General features: G+C 40.8%; 1 protein-coding gene across 4 annotated transcripts in view; it reads left to right on the forward strand.

Moving 5' to 3' along the window:
* Positions 1 to 7,753, forward strand: part of BICD2 (BICD cargo adaptor 2) — a 112,305-nt gene extending 104,552 nt beyond the window's left edge. The window contains exons 7-9 of one of the 4 annotated variants that reach the window (XM_088478689.1): positions 2,266 to 2,476; positions 4,274 to 4,350; positions 5,723 to 7,753. In XM_088478689.1, the coding sequence (XP_088334815.1) occupies positions 2,266 to 2,476; positions 4,274 to 4,321 (259 nt within the window). In that variant the 3' untranslated portion in view covers positions 4,322 to 4,350; positions 5,723 to 7,753. Of the gene's footprint in view, positions 1 to 2,265 lie in introns of all 4 variants that reach the window. The other 3 variants (XM_088478688.1, XM_088478690.1, XM_088478687.1) reach the window with 3 other exon arrangements.
* The last annotated feature ends 9,745 nt before the right edge of the window (positions 7,754 to 17,498 follow it).

Here is a 17,498-nt window from a genome sequence, read left to right on the forward strand (position 1 = left end):
CATCAAAGGCACTTAAAGAACTTGGTGGAAAGCTAAAGACACAGTTTATAAGGCCGTGGGCCACCAAGACTGGTGTATTACTGACAATGCGAAAGACGGCAGGTTACAGCTAAAGACCCGTGCCATTATGCCAAGCGCTGAGAATGACAATATTGCAAAGCACCAGAACAAACACAGATGGGCAGAGGCAAAGATGATTGCCATTGAAGTGAGCCCAGTGTGAGAGCACACTGACATTCCTGTCCATTGCAGACCTTACTAGTCACAGATGATAAATGTGAATGTCTGTAGAATAATTCAGCCTCAATTGTGAGGAAAGTTTTACATACAGTATAATCGGATGTCCTTATAGAACAGGGGTCAGGGAACTTTTTTACCTTTTACCCCAAAATATATTTAGATACGCCGACGTTACCCCCTTGATTTGAAAGGAAGGAAATCATATAGTAGTGCCCCCATAGTTATGCCCCTGTTGTAGTGCCCCCATATAATGCCCCTGTAGTAGTGCCCCCATATAATGCCCCTGTAGTGCTGCTTGTACAAAAAAAAAAAAACACTTGCCTTAATTGCTCCTGCGTCCGCCGCCGTCCTGTCCGCCCGTCTGCTCGTCAGAACTATGGGAGAGACATCATGAAGTCTCTCCCATAGTGCGCATGTAGAGAGGTGGAAGCTGGAGTTCAGAAGAGAACTCCAGCCTCCGGCTAACGTGGCGCTGCAGGGAAGGAGCCCGGGCGCCCGCTGGTAATAACATCTCAGCGGGTGTCCAGCTTAGAGCCTCCCTGCGGCACAGCCGGCCATGCATATGAATCATTCTGTATTATAGAATGATTCATATGCATGTCCGGCTATCCATCCATTACCCCCAGGAATTTCATTTTTACCCCATGTGGGGTAATTTACCCCTGGTCCCCGACCACTGGTTTAGAGGTAGGGTTAGAAGTAGGGTTAGAGTACTTACCTACAGTTGTCAGTATTTCAAACAAGTTGGGATTTTGAGCGCCAGTAGTGTGTGCGTCAGGATCCCGTACCCAACCCTCTGGGAGATACGTAGGGGATAGGTTCAGCTGGCAGGTGCAGGAGGAATTACACAGTGGGGAATAATTCACATTTTACTCGGTTCACAGCTTTTCCGCAGGACTATCAGCAGGAGAGTAGGTCAGTATGATTCTGGTCAAGGTCCAGTAAACATTTTACAATGCGGGATTATCTGACAGGAAACCATAGTGTTCTAAAGAGAGTATAAACTGAGATACACTTGTGATACCTAAGGATTCTGGATTCTAACTTCTATACACACCTGCCTATACCTTCTAATATCCTGCCTATAAACCTCTAAGGTTGACGCAATTTGCGTACGCAGTCATACATTAAATAAAGACTCCAGACCTTGAACCTGTGGTTCCAAAGCACAAAGTATTATTCAAGTAAAAGTACAGTCAGTTACTAAGTACAATTTAGCGCAAAGAAATTATACAGACCCAAGTACAGTTATACATACAATAATTCTTATGCATGTCCGGCTGTCCATCCATTACCCCCAGGAATTTCATTTTTACCCCATGTGGGGTAATTTACCCCTGTTCCCTGACCACTGTTATAGAATAAAGCATACTTGGGAATTATTATTATTATTATTATTATCCTTTATTTATATGGCGCCACAAGTGTTCCGCAGCGCCTTACATAGTACATAGAACTAATAGGTGAACAAGAAACAAGTAACTTACAGTACATTACAGTGCAGGACAAGGACACAACTTCTATACATTGCTGAAATAGTGATTAAAGCACTCACAATAAGCTGCCGGGAGTTGTCAGTCCCGTGTTAGGTGCCCTATGGGGAGTAGAGAGTAGAAGAAAATGTAAAGAGGAGCACATGAGGGAAGAGGTCCCTGCTCATGAGAACTTACATTCTAAGGTGCCCCCTTAGGTGACAAACACCAATAGGAGCCCTGGAATAGTGCAATGGGTTGCGAAACCCTAACTGTAGTACGGTTAATTGTCAGATTAAAGGTTACCATTGAGGTCTATCTAGCACCAGGTACCATGTTTTGGTGTTGAGCATGGTGTCCGCAGAAAGAGGAATACTACCAAATTGAGCAGCTCTCTTTTTTGTTTCATAGCTGCTCATCTGTAGTAATGTATGTATTTTTTGTTTATGTGTCAGGTATCTTATTATATATCGCATATATAAAACAGCTTCAGTGATTTACGATCCCTTTAAAATATCCTGAAACCCTTGTGTTATATTTCATTGTGCTGCAGATGCGACGAGTACGTAACACAGCTGGATGAAATGCAGAGGCAGCTAGCCGCAGCGGAAGACGAGAAGAAGACTTTGAACTCGCTGCTCCGCATGGCCATCCAACAGAAGCTGGCACTGACTCAGCGCTTAGAGCACCTGGAACTTGACCACGAGCAGGCCAAGCGCGTGCGCACAAAATCCACGTCCATTAAAAAAACCAGTAACCCCAGCGTAAGTCACGTTCGCTCATGTGCGGACGGCTCCGAGGGGTCCGTCCTCAACAACCAGGTGTTTTGCAGTGAAAAGTATAAGATCTATTGCGACTAGGGAAAAGCCTGATCCTTGTTTTGTCCGCTTGGATGGTCCGCATGAAGCGCCAATTGCTACAATATTGCAGCCACTTAACCTGTGCTGATATGTTGTTAAACTGTGTATGCGAATGGTAATGTTAAGCTTAGCTTGATTATAACTAACACTTGTAAAGGGGGCTTTGCAAGACGTTAACACAGGAAGGAGACAGACAGCACTTCCAGAGTTAACCTTGTAGGTGTTTTTGTTTTTGGGGAACATATACCAAGCTGAAGCCATAATCACGGTATTGGCCCATCTGTTGCTGCGTTGGGTGCGATGTTGCAGAATAGCTGAACACTCATTCACATTCTATCACATGATAAAACTATATATAAGGGAAATGCAACATATTTCTATGTTGGAATCCCACCCACCCTGCTGAGTCTGGATACTTCTTTCTGTCGGCTCGGTGTTCCGGTGACAGCACACGGGTGGATTCTAAATTGTAATTGCACATATGGAAATATGGGCATAAAACATAATCCTAATTTAAAAAAAAAAAAATAGTAACATGTATTTATTGATACGTGTACCAGTGATGAAACGCTTCAGTAAAGTGTCAGTTCTCTGGCTGTACCAGGTCTATAAAACGTGGTGGCCTGTTATATTGCACGTCTTAATCATTGTATCATAAATAGCACAAATATTAGAAGTCCAGAAATGTTCGTCGAGAAATAAGGGACGTTTAGCATGAAACCACAAGACCCTCGATTCTTGAATGCACAGGCATCAGTCTGCCTCTACATTCCCAGACATCTCTCCAATGTATACTGGAGTGCAGTACAAATATTGCATGCTAACCTGCACGATAGTAACCAGTTCAAGCTGGATGTAGATTGAGCTAAATTTTACACCTAGTTCTAACGCCATGACTTACTTTTGTGGCTTGGATTAAAAGAATGATACTGAAGTATTAACAAGCGAACAGTATCCAAATAGTGCAGGATTCAAACTACTTGATTCTACTCCTCCAAGTGGGAAGAGACCAAAAACTTAAGTACATACTGTACAACGACAAACAGACACTGGCTACAAGCGAATAACTAGATGTGTCTAAGATTTTCTACAGAACAAGTTGCCAGTAATCAGAATCAGTGACATAGCTACAAGGCGGTTTCTTCCAAGTAACTTAGCATTAATAATAATATTCTATATTATCATAGAATACTGTTAAGTACATTGTAAGAAGAACCGGGCATTACATATGCAAGCACATAGTGTAACTGGTTCTACAATTAGGGAAACGCTGACACCTAGAGGTCACTAACTAATTTACCAACCAGGAGGATCTTGAATCTATTCCTTGTCGTAGGCTAATTCAAGCTAAGAAAACTATGGAAAAAGTGTTCATTAGAGATTGTGCCAGTATAAAAAGGAAAGGAATTTGATATTAATTAGTGGAAGGCACAATTGGATTATAAAAAAAAATGTTTAAAGTGCCTGCTTTGAAATGCTCTACTATTGTAAAGCTCTGTTCAATCTGTTATTTCCATTGTCATTTTGTACATATAGCTACCTATGGTAAAACTTGCAAGAATGTGTTCTATCCTCCTCCCCAACACCCCTCCAAAAGCTCCAGTTCCTTATTCCTCCTACTTTCTCTGCTTTCCAACTTTTTTAACTTCACTGCAATGACCCTGGCAATGCTTCATTTCATCTCACTGCCGTTCCTTATAGATTATCAGCACACTGCTTCCTGTGTCCAGGCACTCTGCCGCTAAATAGTCAGGACAAGCCCCCAGTGACTCTGGAAGGTAACGAGAGCTCATCTGTGTGCTGGAGAGTGCTGGTACAATCCCCGAAAGTCTGCATGCTAACGAGTGCTGTTTCCTAACAATTTCAGAGTGTCAGACCTTGTATATCCCTGGTTGCTAAAGAATAAACTTTGTGGATTATATATACACAAAGTCACAGAGCACTTCGCAAATACAAGTTGTTGTTTTTCTTTTTTATCCCGACTTGCTTTTATAAGACGGACACACAAATGAAAAGTTTAGAATTTAAAATTTTTTTTTGGTCTTTTAAAAATAGGGCAAATCCCAAACTTTGTCCATGGTAGAAAACAAAGGTGTAAATATACCGCCACAGATTTGCCATCTGAGAAATGTTCCTAAAATTATCTTATATATGACACAAGATCGGTGTTTCATTTTTTGTCTTGGTTACTTTTTCTTATGACTGTTCAGTGTGTGGTTTTATTTTGTTTTTTTTTGGTCTTTAGAAGTTTTCCTTTTGGGGACAAAGTTTATTCAGCACGTGTAAATCTGTTTTTCTTTGCTTTTCTTTTTACTGTGTAAAGTTATAGACTAAAGTTTGAATTTTTGAGTGATCCTAATATGAGTGCTTTTCCCACTAACCTATATTACTAACACTTTAAAGACAAAGTATCTTCTGTCTCACAGCTATGGTGGGATTAAGACATTATTGTTATGTCCCGCTTCTCCCCGGAATATGGACAGAAATGGCAGCCGTATGAATATATAGGCTCTTATACACGCTTATTAATCCCATTAAGTTATGTCGGAATATCGGCAAAAATTTACAGTTTTGTATATTCATAAACATTTTATTTGGTATTGTTTTATTGGTTGAGAGCAATTTTGGTAGAGTTGTCCTATTTTGACTACTACAAGTTCTTTGGATATGTGTTAAGTATTTTCCACGTTCTGATTTTTTTTGTTTAATATAATTTTTTTAAGCATTGTAAAGTAATAATAATATAACTTGATTCTACAATTTTTTTATTATTTTAGTTCTATTATATATATTTTTTTCCTGTTCATAAAATGTGTATTCAAGCCTTGTCATGTGTTACACTTTTGCTGGTTGACCTGTTTATTGAGCACAATCATCATGCATGACCAGTGCATAGAGGTCTAAAGCTTCACTTTCTTCTACTTTCTATAGCTTCAGACATCAGCAAATATTATTCAATGCTATCTTGCATACGCTACTCTACGGTCCCTGCCCTATAAGCCAGCAATCGGCATTGTCTACTCTCTACGCCTGGAAACTAACGGCTGCCTGGTCTTGCTCTTTTTTTGCAACTAACCTGCTCCACACAGCTCCTGACAATAATTTGTAATGATACGTATCTAATTTTTATTTTATTTTCCGTTTTTCCAGTTGTAGAATAGTTCCTGGAGAAGAACTTGTGATCCAGTGCATTGAGATGCACATAACTCCAGTCCGAATAACTCTTGACATTTAGAGCCAATGGCACAAAAAAATAAAAGACGGGAAACTGCACCCTCCTTTAATTTCATACACTTTACAGGAAACACTCCTTCCCATTATTTAATGTTTTGTTAACCTATATTTTCAAATTGAAAAAGCTTTATTAAGTGCTGCTGGGGAAGAAACAATACAAGTGCTGAACAAAACTTTACTATCAACTATTCTACATTAGTATCAGTCACGTTGGGTAAAGGTTTTTTTGTATTATTATTTTACATCAGATTTTTAAACCTGTGCACTTTTTGATATTTTAATGTTTTTTTCTGTTTTCTTTATTTTCTGTAGAAATATTATAGAACATGTAATGGCTGCATTAATAGCCTGAACATGGCGGTTTTCCTGGGTAGTATTAATACTTGTGCATGTTGATTTTAGTATCGGCATGATGCAGGGAATTTATTTACTTTTGTTGTTTAATACACTCGTTGATTATAAAATATATATGTTCTCTCTTACTACAGCTTTTTTTTCACGATACTAGTTTATTTTTTGTTGTCGTTGTTTGTGTTCTAATTACTGATTTTAACTGCCATGCTCATTAAAAAAAAATCCAGGGTCTGAAAATTCTGGGGTTTTCATACTATTATTATTCTTAGGAATAGCTTAATGTAACAAGGAAAAAACTTGACTTTCTTTGGTTAAAACAGTAATAGGCACTTGAAAAAAATAAGGTTCAATAAGTAGTATTACCTAAAAATGTCAGAATATCCTGGTTTTTAGGAAATCAAGAATTGCTGATGAACAGAATTTTATACAACTGTACCAGTTAAATTCCAAATTGGAATTGTTTGTTTTTTATTTTCTTCATTATTGTGCCAAATTATGGTACATCTAGCAAGTTCAATTCTAAAGTTGTCAATTAACAAGTGTTTATAAGCCTTTGTTATGGAAACCAGTAGTGCCTTTATGATTACTGAGGACATCTTAGACTAGGTGTGAAGGGGGGGGGGAGAAAAGGGTCTGAAAAATAAATGAATCCATGCGGAGCAATAAGTGCAAAGGATAAAAAAAATGAATCTTGCATATATTTAATGGATAAAAGTCCTCTATATTTAAGGAAGAAAAATTTGTCAAAAAGAAAAATTCCATTGGTCAGTGATTCTTTTCAATGCAGATCCTTACTAATTCAGGAAATTAAGAAAAAAAAATATTTGCAAACCAAAACTAATAGCTTTCAAACATTGTTCTGGCAAGATGTATTACTTACACATTTGTGGTGGCTCTGCCCAAAACTCAAGGGACTTTCTATTATCTGTATACGGTGGTGGACGCAGTCTTACCATTCTATCGCTGGCAAATGTGGAAAACAACACATTAATATCTACTCTTGCATGTTGTATTTAACTGCTGTTGTTTTCAGGAAACAGAAATTGTGAAAGGCATCAACAAGCACCGCCGGACTGGCGTCTGTTTGTCGAGGCAGAGGCAATTGTTTTTAATTGGTACTCGCTAAACTACTGTCATTTTTTCTTTTTTACAAGATGACAAAATTAATGGAAAATTTTAAGTTAAGTGGGGGGACAAAAAAGATTTCTGTTTGCTGGAAAAACAGTATTATTTGTAGTTGGGATTTTATATTCTCATCTTTTACAGTATTGATCCTTAAAATATTGTTACTGCAAATGATTTCATATGTATGTGGGTATTTATTTGAAATTATTTCATAAAGTACTGTATTATTTTAATGTGCATTACTTTTAGTGGCAAAGTGTTCTTCAGTTACATGTCATATGCACGTACTCTTGCCAAGTAACCTTTACACAGCTCGGATAGTTGAAGCGGTCGTTATGGCAGAGATTGGCGCTTCTTATAATGGTTTGTCTAGTGAATGAAAAGTGTTAATGATATTAATACAAGGTTGTGTGTAGCAAGTTGCCTGTGTAAGGGTAGTCACATGTATCAATAAAGGTGATAAAGGAAGCCAGTGTCTGTGTTTGTTTATTCCCAGATTTTTTGCTGTCTATGTGAATTCAGCTCCAGAACCTGGCACTGAATTAAAGGTTTCTTGTGAATAAAAATGGAAAATAATTATGGGCCTAATTTAAGAGCTGGACTGGTCCTCCCTCATTCTTATCACAGGAATGCTGTCAACATGATCAGGGAAGACCAGTTATAATTCATTTCATTCTCTGAGCAATTAATTATTCATCTTCCAAAAATATATAACAGACTAATTAATTATTCTAGTTACCAGTGATGAATTCGATAAGAGGTATTAAAATTTACATCTGAGAGAAAATATCCACATTGAAGAGTTAATAAGTCTATCTAATGAGAACTCTACCATGAAGGTACTATTTTGAGAATCTGCTGTACAGCGCAACCGTGTACAATGGATATTTTAATTGTATTCGAGGGAATTGTGCTGGAAGTTATAGTCCATTGCTTCAGTAATATACCCAAGAACCATTCCGTTAACTGCTGGCAATCAGGTTTCTGAAAATAGTAATTAAATGGAACCCTGTGTTCAAGCAATGTGGGAGAGTCTTGGAAAATGGTTATCTGATGAAGGAATCAAGGATGTCCCTATGGAAGTATGTGTTGAGGAAACCTGAAACAGGCACACCTGCACAAATATGATCACATGTAATCTGGATCTACCACTCGCGTGCATGTCAGTTTCTTCTAATTCATCACCTTCATTTTTAACAACTTTTTTTTTTTCAAAGGTTAAATTAAAAAGTTCTCTGCTTAGGCAACATGTAATGGTGCATACACACGGTCAGATAACCAGGACGATATATTAACGATATAGTTTATCATTCGATCGTTTATATAGTCCATTTTTTTTAACCCCTTCCAACGACCATCAATGCGCGGGCACAGATGGTCGATATCGACCAGGTTAGCCTGTTTACTGTAGGGACCCGCGGTCATTGATCGCGGGTTGTTATAGTAGTTTGGGGGGTTGGTGCACATGCAGGACGATCAGACAACGATATCTGATCGTCCCGTGTGTACAGGCCATAACTGTGATATGTATTAGATTATGTTGTGTACTTGTTTATGACCACTAGATGTCCACAGAGACCACCGCATTCAACAGTTCCCTTATAGGCAACTTGTAGCCTCTTAATTAGAGTATGTTACCTGTACAGAATATTGCTTTATTGACCTGTCCATAGAATTCCATACTTATGTGTAAAGATGATCTGCCGATTAGGCCTGATTTGCGTGGGATAATTTTCAGTGTTACAAATATGGCTTGCATATCCATTAACATACTATATAAAATGTAAAGATATGGAGCATATTCAGGACCCCATGCCTGACAATGAAAAATAAATGGACCCCACACACAGTGGAGGCAGCCATTTTATCTCTTACTTGAGAATGCAGTCTAACCAGTGACCTTTCTGAGGTGTTACACCCTGCAAGCAGCCATCTTGTGGACACTGTGCAGCATTACATTTCACCAATATCATTGAATTGATAAGCTGCATTATTAGGAATATTGATTAAGCCTACTGAATTGCAGCCTCCTGTGCGTAGAACACAACAATTTGCTTAATTTAAAAAAATAATCAGGTGAGTTGCCCTTTGGCTCTTTTTCTATGCATATAAGGCATTGTATTCGTGAACTATTGTTGCTATATAAAAGTCAGTATAGTTATGTGATGGGTGGCCACATATCCTGGGCAGTATTGTAAAGGTAGTGAACTGGATTAATACATCCCATAAAAAATGGTACAATATAATGGTTGGGCATATAACCTGGGCTCTGCTCAGACCTGGATTTACACTTTTTTTGCCCTTATATATTCCCACCTCAAGGTGCTTACACACTAGACGATGTGCCCACGATGCAATATAGTGAACGATTTCCCATGAACTCCTCCCCGGCACACCAGGACACGATGTGACACAAGATCTATCGCGCACAATCTTAATGATTTGCTGATCTTTAGATCGTGTGTGATAGCAGAGACACAGATGCTTTCACGGATCTGGGAGCTGCATGTTACACATGCTGAAACTTTTACTGCGGAGCAGCAGTTCATTATTTAAATAATCTCTATTGGAGTCTATATAAGGACTTGTAACGTCTGGATGCTTTTTGTTCAAACAAGTAGCTACAAATTGATACATATGCTATAAAGTAACTCATGAACATTGACTCTATAATAAGCTGGTATTCAAGGTAATGTGCAGTTCATATTACTAGAAGTAACAAATGGAGTTAATGTCTTTCTGACACTTGTTGAAGATATATCTTCTTTCTAACAATAGCAAGTGTGAGAGATAAGGATTTGTTATGTATGATCATTATTTGTATAAAGGGAATATTGTATACTATGTGACATATAACGTGATCATTTTTATCAGTAAGGTTTAATCCATAAACTATATTTTTACAAAAAAAAATATCTATTATATCAGTGTATTGTTTGTGTCCGGTACAGGCCCTGGGCAACCTCCCCTTTATTCTAATATTTATACTTAAACCTTAAGTTTGGGGTACGAGTGGAAGATCAGCCAATAATAGGTGGGTGCCCAGTAATTACACTTATTGCAGATAATGACCACACAGAAGCTCTCCAGTTAAGCACATGCTAATTCAAAATTTGAATGGGAATCACCAATGTTACGGTGTCCAAACCAAATCATATGTTGTTGGCATCTCTGATTCTGACACTCACTTGACCCTGGGAGGATATTAACATTTGTCGTTGAGGGTTTTACACACCTGTGCTGAGCCTTTTTTGCCACTTTTTGGTTGGTTACATTCCAGCAACAATATCTGTAAGTTTTTTTTGTGCAGTATCTATACTAATTATAACTTCATATATTTTTTTCCCCAGAAAATACCAATAGCCTGCTTACTCAATTTAACATATCAAACATAATACCCCCAAGAGCCACAAAAAAGTGTTAATTTTAATTGAAGTTGCAAGAAAACTAACCAAAGGCAAATGTGTGTATTTTTTTGTTTGTTTGTTTGCTTGTTTTTTATTACCACCAAAAAATACTTTGTGGTTCTTGATTTAGCAGGATTTGTAGAAGTAATATGGCTGCCGGCCAATGTTTACCATATTGAAAAACTAGAAAACCTTCTAGATTAAATGAGGGAATTAGAACTATTTCCCATTTCTAAAATAAAATGTGATGGGAGAGCAGTGGCGTAATTTCATCCCAGATGCCCAGAGGCAAGTTGTAATTTGGTGCCCCCCCCTGTCACAGCTGCTGACACTGTAATGTAGCAATTTGCATGCAGACAGGCTATAGATAGACGAAGGCAGCAGCTGATGGTCCGACATGGAGCTCTCCACTAGTGTATGGTGGCTTCTCAGGTGCCCAGAAGGGGTGCCATGTATTGGGCGGCCGCAACGGTACACTCCGGGTACATAGGTACAGCCCTAAGTGGGGTGAATTTGTTGTGGACAATGGAGGAGGTTCCCCTTCAATGCTGGAGCCTGGCGGTAATTGCCTTCATTGTCTCCCATAGTTCTGCCCCTGTGTGAGAGCAATGTATGGAATGTGCTGTTGGAAAACCGCTTGAACACTGACAACAGGACCCTACTTCACCCGTACATTGTGCATCTTACCTCACCCGTACTCTATGTATATCGCGCCACAGCATGACATCATATATCGCATGTAATTGAATTGATCCTTTAATATATTCTGTGGTGTTGGGTGTTACTTCTGGTGCTGATCAGAAACTAACTACTAATGGGGCATATTGTTTGAAAGAAGAACTTCCCCTCTTTGAAATCAGGGTTCCCCGGGTCTATACGTTCCAGTATGACAGAGATAGGGCTTTTCAACCCATCTATGGAAAAAATCTCATGTGTTCCGCAGTGCATGTAGCTATTGTCTGTATCACTGTAACTACAAAGGACCACATAATTTGAAAGAGGGGACACCTGAGTTTATGAAAGCCAGTATGGGGGAAGATCTTGCCCCATCCGTGGACAAAGCTTCTCCTATGTCTCTAGGGGCCAGGGTGTATGGAAATCATCATGGAGGTGCAACCCCCTTTTTGCTCCTCGCTGGCAGTAATTATTGGTGGGTAAGTAGTGCTAAGGATGTTTTTGGAGACTTCCTCTGTATTTTTGATGTACATGCTGAGGACGAGTCAAAGTGGTAATATAGTTCTCCCACATATCAATGACTTGTTCAGAGTGTTTTTCTAATATATTTACTTATCCATTCAAAAGACCTGGAACAGTTAAGCCGCTTACACACTTAACGATATGCTCCATGAGTGATATCGTTAATGACATTGAGCCCGACCGCGCAGGGGAAATACTTAGACATTGAGCATACAAACTGAATTATATCGTTAACAATATCGTTCAGTGACGGCGCCCTCTCTCATCCCCGAACTTGCAGAACCTGATGATATCGTCAGATTGCCCTGCAAGTACAGGCGATGAAAGACATCATTAATGATCCATGGGAATGCGCATTGTTAACGATATCTTGCATACACACTGGATGATATTGAATGCAATGAATGAGAATGTTATCGTTAAATCTATCGTCTAGTGTGTACGCGGCTTTAGTCTTCTAGGAAGGATAGTTTGGGCTGCCGCACTAAGCTGTAATATTTTCCCTCTCGTGATTCTTTGGCCTAGTAAGAAAACTCCCAGCACTGCCTATTTTGGACTTAAGGGCACATAATTTACTAGGGGGTTTTATGTATCAAGCAGTGAAAAACATGGACCAGTGGAGAAGTTGCCCATGGCAACCAATCAGCTTTGAAGTAGCATTTATCAAGTACAGTCTATAAAATAATAGGTAGGAGCTGATTGGTTACTATGGACAACTTCTCCACTGGTTCACTCCTCCACGCTTTTCACTGCTTAATACATAAACCCCTAAATGTTCCTCTGCAAACCTCTAAACCTGTAACCAACCAACGGTTTATAGAGAAACTGCCTAAGAAATGGTAAAGGGTCAGTATCACCCACGTTACATTGACAAGTAACTAATAACTATTAAAAAGTTGGTTTTATGGAATAATGTTGAGCAACATTTCAGTACAGAAAATAGGCTGGTCTATGGCCCTGATTCAGAGCCGTACGCTCTTTCAGAGCGCTTGCTCAGAATCAGGGCGGCATTTTTTTTTGTGCTGGCCTCCTGGCCACTCGCTAAGCTGTAGGTGACCACACACATGTGCATGCCGGAGGCGGCGCATGTGCATGCCGGAGGCGGCGCATGCGCAGGGGGTAAACATCCACCCACTTGCAATTGCATAGCGCTTGCGAGCTGGTCTGAATCAGCCCCTATGTCTACAACAGTTCTTGAGTGCTCATGAATATTGTGGCCAAAACTGAAGAGAAGTGGTGTAACCACTGTACTAAACCTGTCCTTACCATAGAGTGATCAGACAAAAGTTTGTAATGAAGAGTAATGACCTTGGCCCTCATTCAGAGCCGCTCGCTATTTGCGGTCGTTCGTTCTAAAACAAGGGGTGGCTATTCAAATGACCCGTTCGCTAATTGCGGTCTGTTCACGCCTCTAAGTCTGAACGAGCGAGCAAAACTTGCGGTTGTAATTTTGAAAAATACGCCCCCTGGCCGCTTGCACCATACGTCATGTCCGCTATTTATTAGATTAATCGAGTACATCGAACAGCGTATGAACTGCTCGCTATTCTTGTGGCTGGTTTTTCAACCGCTATTTTGCGAGCAGTTCTGAGTAAAAAAAAAAAACCAAGTGACGTGGTCAATGATGCTGCTGTATTAATTATGCACTCCCTTAAAACGCCCGTTTTGACCTTTAAGCACGCCTGCGTTCGGATTTCCACTCTCCGTTTTCAAGCACCTTCCCCTGTTACCACCCACATACGCCTCCTTCTGTCACTCAAAATAGCAGGCATTCGCTATATAGTGAACAAACGATTTTCGGCCACACTGACTGGTTCGCGCATGCGTATTAAAATCCGTACGCATGCGCAGATGTGCGAACATCGGTCAGAACGAACGAGCGGCCGCTTACGAGCGGCTCTGAATCAGGGCCCTTGTGTAGACGGAGGAAGTGGAAGTATTCGATTAATTAGATTACGCCAGTCAGATTCAGAGAATGCCCTTATGATGCTACATATATAATGTGGTGCTTGCAGAAATGAGGCTTCCCCTGTCTTAAAGTCCTCTGATGCTTCTGTGAAGTTAAGGGGCTTCCTAAATTACTTTTTATTAAGCAGATAATCAGTTATGCCCCCTCTTTCCAGATTGAGTAGTGGTAGGCTTCTATGCCATATTCCAATGATGTTATCTACGTTGATCTAATTTACACAATGAAAGCAGCATTTCTTCTTCAAGATTATGTGGCCCTAACATCATTTTTTCTTCATTTTAATTTAGAAGTGATAAATCTGCCTTAGAGGTTGCATAGGTTACATATGGCTTAGGGCCTGATTCAGTAAGGAACGCAGTTGCTTATACGCACGAAATCGGCTGATTGTTGTGTTCTGCGCATGCATCTCAGTGCACAAACTAGCCACTGTGATCGGGACTGAGATCGCAGAGGATACGCAGACCCATAGCAGTGTGATTGACAGAAAGTGCTGTTTGTGAGTGGTGATGGAGGGGGGTGGTCGGGAGAACACAGGCGTGTCAGTGCGTTGGGACGGCGTTGCAGGGGCGTGCATAAATTATCCACTGCGATACCATACGCAGCCTGAGGCCTCATAGCGTGCGCATAAGTTAGCAATTCCTGAGTGAGGTCTGACCTGCCTTAACTGTGCGTATGGGTCCACTGGTACTCGATGTTACCGTTTGTTTCACTATGTTTGCAAAGTATACGGATGTGAGTAAGGGGAAGTGGGCATCCAAATGTCAGGCTGCGATCACAATGCGAATGCAATCATGTACATATCACCGCTGATATTAGCAACTGTGTTGCGTGCGTATAAGCAGAATAGCGATCCGCAGTGAATCAGGCGCTAAGTGCAATGCAAACTTTTTCACTAAGCATATATTATATAGGCTATTCAGCTAAGGATGGAGTGCAGTGTTGAGGGGATTGTGCCCCAAACCTTGCTGGAAAGTCACATGATCATTATCTGATAGCGCAGCAGGAAACAGAGTTGGGTGTCAGAAGAGAGAGTGACATCAGAAAGATAAAGCGTTCTGCTTGAGGTTAGATAAGATGGCAGAGTTAGATGGGAAACGCAGTAGTCGCTGGCAGGAAATAGTGGCCCACCAATAATGCACTAGTTGCAACCCAGTGAAGTGTAATGTACTAGCAGGTTGTAAGATGAAGTTCAAATGGGTAAATTAGGCTCCAACTGAAGTAATGAGAGAGGTCGGCCAGCTTGTACAGATGCTAGAGATGGACAAAGGCCACCGTGTGTAAATGGAGGCGGAATATCAGCAGCCTTCGGAGCAGTGGTTAAGATGAAGACTTGTTGACCTATGTACTAAGAATTGGGGAAGTGCAGCAATTTGTCTATGAAATATGCATTAGGCTGTTCTTACATAGCGGTGGTATATACAGTAAAAGCAGTTTCTGCATAATTTTATGAAAAGCCTGCTTGACAAATAGGCCCCTTGATCTTAAATTCCTAGGTGAACAACCGTTATCACATGTAACCGGTATCAGCATATATACAGTCAGGTGCATAAATATTGGGACATTGACAGAATTTTCATATTTTGGCCTTTATTCACCACCACAAGATGTGCTTTAACTGCAGACTTTCAGATTTAATTTGAGGGTAATTTCATCCAAATCAGGTGAACGGTGTAGGAATTACAACGGTTTCTATATGTGCCTCCCACTTTTTAAGGGGCCAAAAGTAATGGGACTATCAACTCAAAAGCTATTTCATGGACAGGTGTGGGCTATTCCCTCGTTATTTCATTATCAATTAAGCAGGTAAAAGGTCTGGAGTTGATTCTAGGTGTGACATTTGCATTTGGAATCAGTTGCTGTTGACTCTCAATATGAGATCCAAAGAGCTGTCACTATCAGTGAAGCAAGCCATCATTAGGCTGAAAAATCAAAACAAACCCATCAGAGAGATAGCAAAAACATTAGGTGTGGCCAAATCAACTGTTTGGAACATTCTTAAAAAGAAAGAACGCACCGGAGAGCTCAGCAACACCAAAAGACCCGGAAGACCATGGAAAACAACTGTGGTGGATGACAGAAGAATTATTTCCCTGGCGAAGAAAAACCCCTTCACAACAGTTGGCCAAATCAAGAACACTCTCCAGGAGGTAGGTGTATATGTGTCAAAGTCAACAATCAAGAGAAGACTTCACAAGAGTGAATATAGAGGGTTCACCACAAGATGTAAACCACTGGTGAGCCACAAAAACAGGAAGACCAGATTAGAGTTTGCCAAACAACATCTAAAAAAGCCATTACAGTTCTGGAACAACATCCTATGGACAGATGAGACAAAGATCAACTTGTACCAGAGTGATGGGAAGAGAAGAGTATGGAGAAGGAAAGTGTCATGGCCAGGGTATTTCAGCATGGCGCTAGGCGGGTGTTACCTGTGAGGTCGTGGCGTGGGCTGGTGTCTGGCGGGGGGCTTTGGCTGCATGCGTTGTTGTGCGGGCCTGTTGTCACTCTGCACTGGTAAGGCCTGGCGGCATCTCCATTCCGTTTGGCATGCGCGCCGCCATTTTGCCGGCTGGCCAATACTGGTGAGTCACATGTTCCCTCCGGCCAGTAACAGCACAGCATGGGGTATTTAGGAAGGTTCAGTGCCTTCCTTCTTTGCCAGTGCAACGTGTATCTCAGCCTAGCTGAGAGGGAGTTCTCTGTGCTTATCCTGTTCCTGTGAAATTCGCTGTCTTCCTTCTTTGCCAGTGCAACGTGTATCTCAGCCTAGCTGAGAGGGAGTTCTCTGTGCTTATCCTGTTCCTGTGAAATTCGCTGTCTGCCAGTCTGCCTGTCAGCTCCTAACTTCCGCTGGACTACCCCGCTTCCTCCACCACCCTTGCCCATACCTGAGTGCCTGAGCCTGCTGACATCCTGCTCATTTGCCTTAGTTCACTACCTGCATACCTGGCTTATTATTTTCCTGCATCACTACCTGCATACGTGGTTGATTATTCCAGTCTCACTACCTGCACACCTGGACAGTTCTAATTGTTTCTACTTGGACATTAACCCATTACTCCCACCACAGAACTCTAGTGCACGTTTATATATACCTGGAATTTTATTTACTGCCATATTTTATGTCTACTCAAGCACCTATTAAAAAACCTAGTTTTATATTCAAACCCGCTTCTGTGATCACTCCTGCTACCACCCCGGGTCCACAAACAACCCAGAACATAACAGTTTGCACTAGCCCCATGGAGCCGGCTACGGATCAGGAGTCAGGAGTGGATTTGTTCCGGTGCATTTCTGGTCGTTTAGAAAATCTGGAAAACATGCAGCATCAGATGGCTCAATTCCTGCAAGAGATGTCTAAGCGACAGGATAGTTTGCAAACTTCCTTTTCTACCCCTGGAGTACCAGCAACTACATCCGCATCAGCGTCTGGGAATGCAGGAGTCAGATCATCTCCCCGCTTACATCTTCCTTTACCAAGTAAATTTGACGGCAACCCTAAACTCTGCCGAGGATTCCTAAATAAGTGTGACATACATTTTACCCTGCAGCCTGACAACTTTCTAACTGCAGGAACTAAAGTGGCTTATATAGTCTCTCTGTAATCCGGCCAGGCCTTGGAATGGGCTTCCCCACTCTG

Source organism: Taudactylus pleione, unplaced genomic scaffold (assembly GCF_031769625.1).
Source record: "Taudactylus pleione unplaced genomic scaffold, aTauple2 ptg000217l, whole genome shotgun sequence".
Lineage (NCBI taxonomy): Eukaryota > Metazoa > Chordata > Amphibia > Anura > Myobatrachidae > Taudactylus > Taudactylus pleione.